The sequence below is a fragment of the Haliotis cracherodii genome, unplaced genomic scaffold, assembly GCF_022045235.1.
Source record: "Haliotis cracherodii isolate W230 unplaced genomic scaffold, xgHalCrac1.p SCAF_1, whole genome shotgun sequence".
Lineage (NCBI taxonomy): Eukaryota > Metazoa > Mollusca > Gastropoda > Lepetellida > Haliotidae > Haliotis > Haliotis cracherodii.
The window spans coordinates 27,715,402-27,729,907 of NW_027266264.1; the positions used below are offsets into that span (position 1 = coordinate 27,715,402).

Here is a 14,506-nt window from a genome sequence, read left to right on the forward strand (position 1 = left end):
ATAATGTAAGAAACATCTATTACTATTTTTCATGATTCTTGCACTTTAACAGGGCAAACTGTTATTCGTGAATGACGTGATAAGATAACCGCTTTTAATTCTTTTATCGAAGTTAAAAATAAACCATGGATAGCACGTTGTTAGGATACGGAAGCGTAGTAGGGCCACAGTGAAAATAATTTTTGTCTAAGTATCTCCTACGTAGGACTTAGTATGGCCTAGAATCACTATCTCCTATGTACGACATAGTATCTTCTTCGTAGGACTTAGTGTCTCCTACGTAGGACTAGTATCTCTTACGTAGGACTTACTATCTCCTACGTAGGACGTAGTATGGCCTAGAATCACTATCTCCTATGTACGACATAGTATCTCCTGCTTAGGACTTACTATCTCCTACGTAGGACTTAGTATGGCCTAGAATCACTATCTCCTATGTACGACATAGTATCTCCTACGTAGGACTTACTATCTCCTACGTAGGACTTAGTATGGCCTAGAATCACTATCTCCTATGTACGACTTAGTATCTCCTGCGTAGGACTTAGTATCTCCTACGTAGGACTTATTATCTCCTACGTAGGATATACTAAGCCCTACGTAGGAGATACCAAGTCCTACGTAGGAGATAGTAATCCTAGGCCATACTAAGTCCTACGTAGGAGATACGTCATACGTAGGAGATAGAAAATACTACGTAGAAGATACTAAGTCCTACGTAGAAAGTTTTAAATACTAAGTCCTACGTAGGAGATACTTAGCCAAAAAACATTTTTACCGTGGCCCCACTACGCTTCCGTATTAGGATCACGTCAAGTCTTTGTGGTTATTCCAATTGTGAAAGAATTATAGCAAAGCCCTTTTTTGGCTTCGGTTCAGTTGTTCATACGGAAGGTCAGTGGTGCTGGAGATCGACTCCAAAAAAGGAAACCAAGTCCCGTTGCTTCAGGCAGTTTGGTGTTACTATTTGGTCTGACTCGTCTCGCATAGTAGCAGAGTATTCATTTGATAACCTCGTGGATAAAAAGGCAATTATATATTTAAGTGAAGTCAAGATTGGTTTGTAACATTTAAGTGGGCTTGTGTCAGTTAATTCGGTTTGAATAATATGGTAGCGTTATTACCTCTTTGAATGGCAATGAGAAAAGATACACATAAGGAAGAGAATATATGGATGTCAACTTCTTTATTATGAGGAAACACAACGTGCATGATGCACACACACACACACACACACACACACACACACACACACATACACACACACACACACACCACATAAATTCAGCACCTGCAAGACAACTAAGAGGTTTTGATAAACGCATAAGTAAATGATGACGAGATGTGATCATCTGGTACCTGTATATGTTATTTTTCGACATCCCATACATTCAAATCCCTTACTCTCGCAGATCTGCTTTGTGAAAATGGTGCCAGTAGAATGCGATTACACTTTACACAGAAACTTTCAGATTTCAAATCCTAACTCGCTATATAAGTGCAATAATCTTGGACGCGACGTTAAACACACACACACACACACACACATACACACACACACACACACCACATAAATTCAGCACCTGCAAGACAACTAAGAGGTTTTGATAAACGCATAAGTAAATGATGACGAGATGTGATCATCTGGTACCTGTATATGTTATTTTTCGACATCCCATACATTCAAATCCCTTACTCTCGCAGATCTGCTTTGTGAAAATGGTGCCAGTAGAATGCGATTACACTTTACACAGAAACTTTCAGATTTCAAATCCTAACTCGCTATATAAGTGCAATAATCTTGGACGCGACGTTAAACCCAATTTCCCCTCGCCTCACATTTTCATTCCAGTGATGTCGTCAGCGCCAATGAAAGACATGAAGAGGAAGTTGCCTCGGCCAAGTCGTTCACGTTCAGCATCCCGCACATACCCAGTCTACACAGACTGAACACCGTCCCCTCGAAGAAGCATCAAGATTCGTGGTCGTCACAGAATCCTCAATTTAGGAATCATTTAGGAAATATTCCTCAGTGGTATAATACACCTTGATCATGTGAACTCTGACAAGTACCACTATGGTTTATTTTCTGTAACCATACACGAGTAGTGATGAGGCCTAAGTGAATGGTCTGGTGACTACTTAGAGGTTACACATTTGTTCCTGAAAAACATCACAGAACACATACGATGAGATACATTGTTTAATGGAAAAAATGTAAAGAATATTTTCAATAAGCACTACAAGATAATACTTTTGGCGGAGAAATTAAATGCAAAAGCACATGCATAAAATACATACCTAACAGTAACATACACTCACTGGTGACATTGAAATGCTGGGTTAAAGATTTAATATCAGTTGCAATTTGTTTGTAGTTCGTGTCTTCAACAATTGAATTAAATATTAACAGTCTTCCTGTCGTAGCGATATATATGTATTACATTCAAGAGTGGCGGCAACGAAACACGATACACAGGTAGTAACTTACCGACAATCCCAAAGCGTAACCTGTGAACTATGCCAAGATGTTGTTTTATCAAATTGGTCTCATTAAAAACATATATAGCTCGGTAAAGAAAAGGAGAAATGTTCTATTTATATAGGACTCACCACTTGTTATCCTCGGAGGTGGGGTAAAAATAACTGGGGGAAATAATTCTTGAAGCAACAGCCCACACGATATTGAGGCTATGGCGTATCGAATTATAACTAAGTTGCATATAATTCCAATAAATCAGGTGGTGGGACAGAGTTGATTCAATCCAGGCAGTGACGTTGTGGACAGATGTCATTAAACGGTTCCATCGGACGCAATGGTATCCGGTAAATGACACCTGCACAGAGATACTATACCACACCTGTACAGACATACTATACTACACTTGCACAGAGATACTATACCACACCTGCACAGAGATACTATACCACACCTGCACAGAGATACTGTACCACACCTGCACAGAGATACTAAACCACACCTGCACAGAGATACTATACCACACCTGCACAGAGATACTATACCACACCTGCACAGAGATACTATACCACACCTGCACAGAGATACTGTACCACACCTGCACAGAGATACTAAACCACACCTGCACAGAGATACTATACCACACCTGCACAGAGATACTATACCACACCTGCACAGAGATACTGTACCACACCTGCACAGAGATACTAAACCACACCTGCACAGATATTCTATACCACACCTGCACAGAGATACTATACCAGGCTTGCACAGAGATACTATACCACACCTGCACAGAGATACTATACCAGACTTGGACAAAGATACTAAACCGCACCTGCACAGAGATACTATACCAGACTTGCACAGAGATACTATACCACACCTGCACAGAGATACTGTACCACACCTGCACAGAGATACTGTACCACACCTGCACAGAGATACTATACCTTCAGTTCAATTCAACAATCATGAACACCAATTCATAAAATAACAGCATGAAATTAACATATCAAATGATAAGAAGGATGACACCATCGACAAATATGAGAAAAGATGAAATCTCTTCTATTAATAATCCATTTGTTACGAGTTACGACTTCATTGACAAAATCCGTGCCAAATTTTAGAATATCCTTGTTTTCTCCACGCAGCTCTACCTAACAAATCAGCTTAAATATCAGATATATGTTAACGATGCGAGAACTCTGTTCCCCAGGAGGGATTTCATCTTAATAGAAAAAAACACTCGATGAGTGTAATCCTTTGCACTAGTACTAATAGTATGTATACATTCAACACGACAGTAGCAAAATGAAACAAAACTGAAGATTTAGGCATAAATAAAATCACAATACATTGAAGGCAGATCGACGATGTTCTGAAAATATGAAATAAGCCTAAATGGATCACGACAATACAATATCAAGAACAGTCCATAATGACGTGATTGAATCGCACAACAGAGGCTTTACCTGATTTGATAACACATAAACATCAAGGTGTAAGTGTTGAACCGACACCACGTATCAGTAGGGAGTCGTTAACACAAAGAATGTTTCCTTAACCCTAGCTAAAACCCTTATATACCCAGGGCAAACATATAGCAGTAAAGCCTCATATCAAACCATCTTTCCACAAATGGTTCGTACAACATCACTGCCGATATTGAGGAAAGCATCTTGTTATGGTTAATTGACATTAGGTGTAGAATTTGACAAATTTCTTTAAGGGTCAAACAAACATCAAAACAAGCATATGACTCATAACGTTTATCATATACATGTAGCCAAAGTCATACACGTAGATAAATGGTGACATTGTCATCTGTATAGCATGTGATGCATCACACACACACACACACACACACACACACACACACACACACACACACACACACACACACACACACACACACACACACCATAAATTCAGCACCTGCAAGACAACTAAGAGGTTTTGATAAATGCATAAGTAAATGATGACGAGATGTTATCATCTGGTACCTGTATATGTTATTTTTCGACATCCCATACATTCAAATCCCTTACTCTCGCAGATCTGCTTTGTGAAAATGGTGCCAGAAGAATTAGATAACACTTTACACAGAAACTTTCAGATTTCAAATCCTAACTCTCACAGATCTGCTTTGTGAAAATGGTGCCAGTAGAATGCGATTACACTTTACACAGAAACTTTCAGATTTCAAATCCTAACTCTCACAGATCTGCTTTGTGAAAATGGTGCCAGTAGAATGCGATTACACTTTACACAGAAACTTTCGGGTGACTTCATAACAGACTTCATGATGACTTCATAACAGACCCTGAAGTTTGATAAGCCCTGCACTGGTTGCTTCTCACAGTCAGGATTGAATTCAAATTTCAAGCTCTAACATACAAATGCTAGCGTGAAAGAGCCCAAGTCAGTCTGACAGACGTTTGCCAAAATTGTTATATTGAACTAAAAACAAATTTGTATCATACGCTTAGCTTCAAATGTTCATAATTATCAAATAAAAACTATATTGAAATAAATTTTCTTTAGAATGAAGTGAATGATTAAGTTGTAAAGCTACTTGTAGTCGTCTTGAAACAATATCACAGCCCTTAGCACAAAGACCGAACCGTGTACTCAAGTTGAGATCGTAATGATCTGCTTGACCAGCAAATATCTTCACTCTGATTATTAAGAAAAGGTCATTACCTAATCTGACCAAACACCAGTAAATATCCCAGCTTTCAATATGACAACAACTTGGTTCCTAATATGGAACTGTCCACAAAACAAATATATATATTCTGAAGCATGATATCATCACAAGAGTGATTTTGTTGCACAATGTTTTAATAAAAGCGGTTAAAATACCCAGATGAAAATGACTGTAATGAGTCGCTGAGTGTAAATACCTGTAGTGACCACATTTGTTATGCAGTAAGCTATAAAAGTAATATAAACTCAAGAAGTTTACGTTTTACATATCTAGTACAGGTGTGACTTGGTACACTTGGTTTATACATGATTGTTGTCGACACGATGGTCCACACTCCCTTGTGCCTTGGCTGCTGTCAGAGATTGCTGCAAGTACTTCATGAACCTGTGGACGTCTTCAAAAGAGCAGAAGATGGGGACGGGTGCGATGCGGATGACACGAGGAAGACGTTTGTCACACTGAAATGGTACCGAACACTCATCTCTCACTTGAGGTTGTTTCTAATTCTATTTTACGTTTACCCGTAACATATCGTACATAATATCACTCAAGATGTACATTACAACGACACAGTGAGTATGAAATGTAAATGAGTAAGTGAGAAGTGTGTGAACTAGTGAGAAGTATGACCTAACGAGGAAGAACTGTGTAAATGAGTAAGTGAGAAGTGTGTGAATGAATGAGAAGAGTGTGAAATAGGGAGAAGTGTGACGTGACGAGGAAGAAGTGTGTGAATGAATAAGTGAGAAGTATGTGAATGAATGAGGAGTGTGTGACTGAATGAGGAGTGTGTAAATGAATATGTGAGAAGTGTGTGAATGAATGAGAAGAGTGTGAAATAGGGAGAAGTGTGACGTGACGAGGAAGAAGTGTGTGAATGAATAAGTGAGAAGTATGTGAATGAATGAGGAGTGTGTGACTGAATGAGGAGTGTGTGAATGAATGAGAAGAGTGTGAATGAATGAGAAGAGTGTGAATGAATGAGGAGTGTGTGAATGAATGAGGAGTGTGTGAATGAATGAGGAGTGTGTGAATGAATGAGAAGAGTGTGAATGAATGAGGAGCGTGTGAATGAATGAGGAGTGTGTGAATGAATGAGAAGAGTGTGAATGAATGAGGAGTGTGTGAATGAATGAGGAGTGTGTGAATGAATGAGAAGAGTGTGAATGAATGAGAAGTGTGTGAATAAATGAGAACAGTGTGAATGAATGCAAAGTGTGTGAATGAATGAGAATTGTGTGAATGAATGAGGAGTGTGTGAATGAATGAGGAGTGTGTGAATGAATGAGAAGAGTGTGAATGAATGAGGAGTGTGTGAATGAATGAGGAGTGTGTGAATGAATGAGAAGAGTGTGAATGAATGAGAAGAGTGTGAATAAATGAGAAGAGTGTGAATGAATGCGAAGTGTGTGAATGAATGAGAATTGTGTGAATGAATGAGAAGAGTGTGAATGAATGAGGAGTGTGTGAATGAATGAGAAGTGTGTGAATGAATGAGGAGTGTGTGAATGAATGAGAAGAGTGTGAATGAATGAGAAGAGTGTGAATAAATGAGAACAGTGTGAATGAATGCGAAGTGTGTGAATGAATGAGAATTGTGTGAATGAATAAGAAGTGTTTGAATGAATGAGAAGTGTGTGAAGTATTTGAATGAATGAGAAGTGTTTGAATGCGTAAAAATTGTGTAAAGAAGGGAGGAGTGTTTATGAGTGAGAAGCGTGTGAATGAGTGAGAAGTGTGTGAATGAATGAGAAGTGTGACGTGACGAAGAAGTGTGTGAATGAATGAGAAGAGTGTGAATGAATGAGAAGAGTGTGAATGAATGAGAAGAGTGTGAATGAATGAGGAGTGTGTGAATGAATGAGGAGTGTGTGAATGAATGAGGAGTGTGTGAATGAATGAGAAGAGTGTGAATGAATGAGGAGCGTGTGAATGAATGAGGAGTGTGTGAATGAATGAGAAGAGTGTGAATGAATGAGGAGTGTGTGAATGAATGAGGAGTGTGTGAATGAATGAGAAGAGTGTGAATGAATGAGAAGTGTGTGAATAAATGAGAACAGTGTGAATGAATGCAAAGTGTGTGAATGAATGAGAATTGTGTGAATGAATGAGGAGTGTGTGAATGAATGAGGAGTGTGTGAATGAATGAGAAGAGTGTGAATGAATGAGGAGTGTGTGAATGAATGAGGAGTGTGTGAATGAATGAGAAGAGTGTGAATGAATGAGAAGAGTGTGAATAAATGAGAAGAGTGTGAATGAATGCGAAGTGTGTGAATGAATGAGAATTGTGTGAATGAATGAGAAGAGTGTGAATGAATGAGGAGTGTGTGAATGAATGAGAAGTGTGTGAATGAATGAGGAGTGTGTGAATGAATGAGAAGAGTGTGAATGAATGAGAAGAGTGTGAATAAATGAGAACAGTGTGAATGAATGCGAAGTGTGTGAATGAATGAGAATTGTGTGAATGAATAAGAAGTGTTTGAATGAATGAGAAGTGTGTGAAGTATTTGAATGAATGAGAAGTGTTTGAATGCGTAAAAATTGTGTAAAGAAGGGAGGAGTGTTTATGAGTGAGAAGCGTGTGAATGAGTGAGAAGTGTGTGAATGAATGAGAAGTGTGACGTGACGAAGAAGTGTGTGAATGAATGAGAAGAGTGTGAATGAATGAGAAGAGTGTGAATGAATGAGGAGTGTGTGAATGAATGAGGAGTGTGTGAATGAATGAGAAGAGTGTGAATGAATGAGGAGCGTGTGAATGAATGAGGAGTGTGTGAATGAATGAGAAGAGTGTGAATGAATGAGGAGTGTGTGAATGAATGAGGAGTGTGTGAATGAATGAGAAGAGTGTGAATGAATGAGAAGTGTGTGAATAAATGAGAACAGTGTGAATGAATGCAAAGTGTGTGAATGAATGAGAATTGTGTGAATGAATGAGGAGTGTGTGAATGAATGAGGAGTGTGTGAATGAATGAGAAGAGTGTGAATGAATGAGGAGTGTGTGAATGAATGAGGAGTGTGTGAATGAATGAGAAGAGTGTGAATGAATGAGAAGAGTGTGAATAAATGAGAAGAGTGTGAATGAATGCGAAGTGTGTGAATGAATGAGAATTGTGTGAATGAATGAGAAGAGTGTGAATGAATGAGGAGTGTGTGAATGAATGAGAAGTGTGTGAATGAATGAGGAGTGTGTGAATGAATGAGAAGAGTGTGAATGAATGAGAAGAGTGTGAATAAATGAGAACAGTGTGAATGAATGCGAAGTGTGTGAATGAATGAGAATTGTGTGAATGAATAAGAAGTGTTTGAATGAATGAGAAGTGTGTGAAGTATTTGAATGAATGAGAAGTGTTTGAATGCGTAAAAATTGTGTAAAGAAGGGAGGAGTGTTTATGAGTGAGAAGCGTGTGAATGAGTGAGAAGTGTGTGAATGAATGAGAAGTGTGACGTGACGAAGAAGTGTGTGAATGAATGAGGAGTGTATGAACGAATGAGTGAGAAGTGTGTGAATGAATGAGAAGTGTGTGAATGCGGAAGCTTTTCATGAAGGAGGGAGGAGTGCGTTAACCAGTGAGATGTGTGTCAATGAGTGAATGAGAAGTGTGTTTATGAATGCGAAGTGTTTGAATGAATGAGAAGTGTGTGTATGAATGCGAAGTGTTTGAATGAATGAGAAGTGTGTGAATGCGTAAACATTGTGTAAAGAAGGGAGGAGTGTGTATATGAGTGAGAAGCGTGTGAGTGAGTGAGACGTGTGAGTAAGAAGTAGGTAAACGCGTGAGATGTGTGTGAGAAGCGTGTGAATGAGTGAGACGTGTGAGTAAGAAGTAGGTAAACGCGTGAGATGTGTGTGAGAAGCGTGTGAGTGAGTGAGACGTGTGAGTAAGAAGTAGGTAAACGCGTGAGATGTGTGTGAGAAGAGTGTGAGTGAGACGTGTGAGTAGGAAGTAGGTAAACGCGTGAGATGTGTGTGAGAAGAGTATGAGTGAGTGAGACGTGTGAGTAAGAAGTAGGTAAACGAGTGAGATGTGTGTGAGAAGAGTGTGAGTGAGCACACCTCCAGGATTTCTCATGCATTGAATTCGGACTGGCACCAGCTAAAACGAAGTTCTGGCTAAACATAGTTAAACCTGCAAACTTAGACCGCCTGTGTTAAGGCATGGTCGTATGCACTGCTCTACCACTAATCAATCTCTCCACTGTCTGCCTCTGGAATCGCGACCCATTTCAAAGTCCTCCGTCTCACCTAGAAGAGCCTTAATTCTGCTGCCCCAAATTATCTCTCCAAGCTGCTTTCTCAGTAAAAACCTACGAGAACTCCTTGATCAGAAAACCAGATGGCCCTTCAAGCCCCTTACCCAAGACTGAAGGCACAGAGAACAATGGGGAGTCGGACAACTTGGAACTTTGGGATGCAAGCGTGACATTTCGAAAGCGAGGTCTGCACATTTGCAATGTTTTTCCTCAATGTTGTCAATCACATTACTGTCGAAAGGGAAGAAAATTCAATGATATAAATGATTTCATTGGATTTATAAAAAGGACAAGATCAGATTTTTTGGCCTGGATATGCCTGAGGCTGTAAATGGACCTATTCCATAGGATTTTGTATTTATCATTTTCCATTACGCCCTCTACATATTCCGGGTCGTACCATGGATAGACCTCGGTGTCAAAACCACAAGCATGGCGAAGACGGTAATACAATGATCGAGCCACTCCACCATGTCGCTTAAGATACTGTGTCTGTGCCAAAGCTGGGCATCCACTCACAACGTGTTGGACAGTCTCATTAAATTCATTACATAATCTACATTTCTTATTCGCATTTGGATGCAAAATCACACATTGACAGTTTCGAGTTGGAAGTGACTGGTCCTGAGCAGCAAACTGAAAGCCTTCTGCTTCACTTTTCAGGCCAGACGACTTCGTCAAAGCGAAGGACTCTGCAGGATTGCTGATCTTCTCAACACACTGCACATAAACTCGATGCAGTGGTCGTTCAGAAAGCCTCTCCTTGAAAAACTGAAAAACTTGAGTCTGGGCCGATTTGATATGGCACTTCGCTTGGTTGACACTCATTTCTGTACCGTCCAGCAGTACAGAACCATCAACAAAATCAACACCGACATTGAGATTATGTCCCACATACTTGGCACGATTTAGAAAACTGTGGAATGCCTTGTTTTCATGAGTCTTGACATGCTTCACAAGAGGATCATCAAACAAATAAATGTGTGCAAGAGTGCACAAAACAATTCTATCATGAAGAGCCTCCACATTAATCAAACCACGATATTATGATTATTTTAAGTAGTAGTAGTAGTAGTAGTATGATGATGATGATTATTGCTATTGTTATTAATGTAATTAGTATTGTGATTATTATGATGATGATAGTTATTATCATTATGGCTCCACGTACGCCAAGTTAATTAGTAAATGACGTTTTAAGCCGTCATTGATCCGCTTTGGCCTGATCCTTTATCCAGTCCCTATAATTATCGGTAACTGAACACCATAAATACTACTTGTTATATCCTCCCCATGGAGCTGAGAATGCATGTGATTGCTCTCTGATACATAGCCCGGATACTAATGTCATGCTCTCTATGCAAAATGTCATATATGGTTAACAGTTAACTATTATATCTTATGGTATAACTGAATCACTTCAACATATAGAACGTAGTTTATACTCACAGAAACACCACGCTTGAACAGTTCATCAATAACGCGATGAATGTTGACATTGAATGCAAGTGATAACTGGGCCCCTCGCTGTTCAGGGTCAGATGGGGTCAGTATATCAACGTACACTTCATCAGGATCCTCTGCCTTTTCAACTGGGCGGCCATATTGTTTTTTTATCAACATCTCCAGATACCCCGTCAGTAACAAGGATTTCTGCCTCAGAGCAGGCATGGTGGCTTTGTTATACAGCTGGAAGCAAATATGAAAGGGAGGTAGTACTAGCCTCTTTCAGACCAACCGGATCTGCATATTATAATAAATGAGCAAAGCAATTAGAAATCGCCCAGAAAGGCATCAGCTGTGTTCATTTGAACACAAAGACTGCACATTTTAACATTAATGTTTTGTAATAATAATAAATAATGTATGGTACAGCAATGTATGTTAGCATACCTAAGTATTTGATCATGTCAGAAAACCTGGAAGGGAAGGAAAGGAAATAGGCAAGCTACCAGCCATTCGAAAATAATTTCTGATATTTTTCATGAAAATATTTCCACGTTGCTTGTAACTTTAGCATTTGGCATTTCCAGAGGGCGAAATGCCATTGTCCTACCTCGTCCTTCAACGTGAAGGAAACATGTATGACTAAAATTCAAAACATTCTCAAATGCATTGGTCAAATCTTCTGGGATTTTGTATATCTGTGTGATGTTTTCAACATAAATATACATTAATAATTGTCTGACAGGGGTTGTGAACAGGGGTTGGCTTCAAAGTGCGTCCATAAGTTAATAAATATCACTTATCTGGAGACAAACATCACCACGGAGACAAACATCGGGCATGGGGCACCAGGGGCCTACTCTACTGGGAATTCACCACGGAGACAAACATCGGGCATGAGGCACCAGGGGCCTACTCTACTGGGAATTCACCACGGAGACAAACATCGGGCATGAGGCACCAGGGGCCTACTCTACTGGGAATTCACCACGGAGACAAACATCGGGCATGAGGCACCAGGGGCCTACTCTACTGGGAATTCACCACGGAGACAAACATCGGGCATGAGGCACCAGGGGCCTACTCTACTGGGAATTCACCACGGAGACAAACATCGGGCATGGGGCACCAGGGGCCTACTCTACTGGGAATTCACCACGGAGACAAACATCGGGCATGGGGCACCAGGGGCCTACTCTACTGGGAATTCACCACGGAGACAAACATCGGGCATGAGGCACCAGGGGCCTACTCTACTGGGAATTCACCACGGAGACAAACATCGGGCATGAGGCACCAGGGGCCTACTCTACTGGGAATTCACCACGGAGACAAACATCGGGCATGAGGCACCAGGGGCCTACTCTACTGGGAATTCACCACGGAGACAAACATCGGACATGAGGCACCAGGGGCCTACTCTACTGGGAATTCACCACGGAGACAAACATCGGGCATGAGGCACCAGGGGCCTACTCTACTGGGAATTCACCACGGAGACAAACATCGGGCATGGGGCACCAGGGGCCTACTCTACTGGGAATTCACCACGGAGACAAACATCGGGCATGAGGCACCAGGGGCCTACTCTACTGGGAATTCACCACGGAGACAAACATCGGGCATGAGGCACCAGGGGCCTACTCTACTGGGAATTCACCACGGAGACAAACATCGGGCATGAGGCACCAGGGGCCTACTCTACTGGGAATTCTTCACCACGGAGACAAACTGTTTTTCCTCCAAATCCCCAGGGGTCGCGCAGGCCTCGATACGTTCCACGTACGGCACGCGTGTTTCTTCAAACACTATACACAATGACAGTACGTCCTGTACACCTGAACTTGTGCCATACTGTCTGGTGTGTTGTTATTTACCTCTAGACTTGCTTTCAGCGACGGGAACAACATCCCTGCAGGATTGGAAATACGGTAGCCGTATATTCCTGGGGAAATATCCATATCTGTGAAAGAAAAAACAATAAGATCAGCCCATGCTGGGCAACAACCTCAAGTGCCCATTAGAACATGTCGCAGGAACTAGGCCGTGGTTTGGGTCATTGGTTTAACATGGTGACAACACTGCAAATTCACGGGTTGATATATGAACGTAGTGCCTACAAAGTATTGTCGATGGCTGTTGCACAACATAAATTTATTTTGAAGCATCGTTATTAACCAAAGATCACTTGAAGTGACGCAAAGCACAGCTACCTTCAAGACTATTCCACTATTCATTTGAGATATTATTTTGGAACCCTGTCGTATGTGTTATATTTCTGTTGCATTGTTTCTAATTACCATTGTCCATGACAAATCTAGTGTCCAGATTGTGCCCCCACCAACCAAGCAGTTTTGGGAAGTCGTTCTTTTCGTGTTTCTTGTGCAGGAAAGCTCCTCCAATACCTCCAGCTCCCGAGCTCAAGTACTGAAAGAAAGTACCAAATGGATGCTCAATCAGACAAGTTTTGTGAAATGATAATGATAATGATGATAATAATGTGTGTGATTTTGCATCAGAATGTAAATAAGAAATGTAGATTATGCAATGAATTTAATAAGACTGTCCAACAAACTGTTAGTAGATGCCCAGCTTTGGCACAAAAACAGTATCTTAAGCGACATAGTGGAGTGGCTCTATCATTTTATTACCGTCTTCGCTATGCTTGTGGTTATAACGCAGAGGTCCATCCATGGTACAGCATGAATATGTAGAGGGCGTCATGGAAACAATACAAAATTCTTTGGAATAGGCCCGAATACAGCCTGAGGCATATCCAGGCCAACAAAACTGTTCTGGTCCTTCTTGAAAAATCCAATGAAATCATTTATATTTATATTTATATAAATGATTGTGATTGACAAGATTCCGGAAAAACATGGCAAAAAGGGTTTCGAAATGTCATGCTCGCATCACAAGTACCAAGTTGTCCGATTTCCCCATGGTTCTCGGTGCCTTAGGTTTGGTACCTCCCAATCTGTTGACTGACATTGGGAGAGTACCCGGGTTTGCTACCAGGAATACAGCCCTTCTGACAATCTGGATAATGCAAAAGGCTGCAGTGTTGGGGAGTCTTCACATTCTCCGAAAAGTTATGGGTTGGTTCGACTAGAAGAGAAGTCCTATTCGCTGTCTGGGCTTCGTTCCCATGTCACTGGGTACCCATTCACTGCTGGGAGGCATATTTTGAACGTCACTTGCTCGAGGAGACACCACATATTCAACATGTGCGTCAGTTAGAGGCAGGACCGAAGCTCTAGATATTCACTGGAATCAAGCTTCCGAACGCGGTCGACCATCCAAACTACTTTCCGTTGACAGGACTACTGCCATGTCTACATCTCGATCTTAGTAGAACGTGACATAAACAATTACAGGTTAACTGGCAGTCCTGCAAGTTTGGTCCAAAACTATCAAACACCATTGTTTTGTAGACGAGCTCAAATTTTGAGATCTAAATGTTTAAGGGTAACTGTGTTACACAAGAACAATATCTTAATTTCACACACACTTTTATGGATCATTGATAATATAATTATAAAAGAATTAAACCAGCACAGGGGACCACAATAACTGTAAGAAGTCAAATTAGTCTGTGTCGCGTGACTTTTCAA

The 14,506-nt window shown here is 40.7% G+C and overlaps 1 protein-coding gene across 2 annotated transcripts in view; it reads right to left on the bottom strand.

Moving 5' to 3' along the window:
* Positions 1 to 5,261: 5,261 nt before the first annotated feature.
* LOC139475384 (kynureninase-like) overlaps positions 5,262 to 14,506 on the bottom strand; it is a 55,224-nt gene continuing 45,979 nt past the window's right edge. For both annotated transcript variants that reach the window (XM_071258612.1, XM_071258605.1), the window contains exons 9-12: positions 13,193 to 13,319; positions 12,770 to 12,855; positions 10,896 to 11,135; positions 5,262 to 5,653 (exon numbers count right to left, since the gene is read on the bottom strand). In XM_071258612.1, coding sequence (XP_071114713.1) covers positions 5,495 to 5,653; positions 10,896 to 11,135; positions 12,770 to 12,855; positions 13,193 to 13,319 — 612 coding nt within the window. In that variant the 3' untranslated portion in view covers positions 5,262 to 5,494. The remainder of the gene's footprint in view (positions 5,654 to 10,895; positions 11,136 to 12,769; positions 12,856 to 13,192; positions 13,320 to 14,506) is intronic.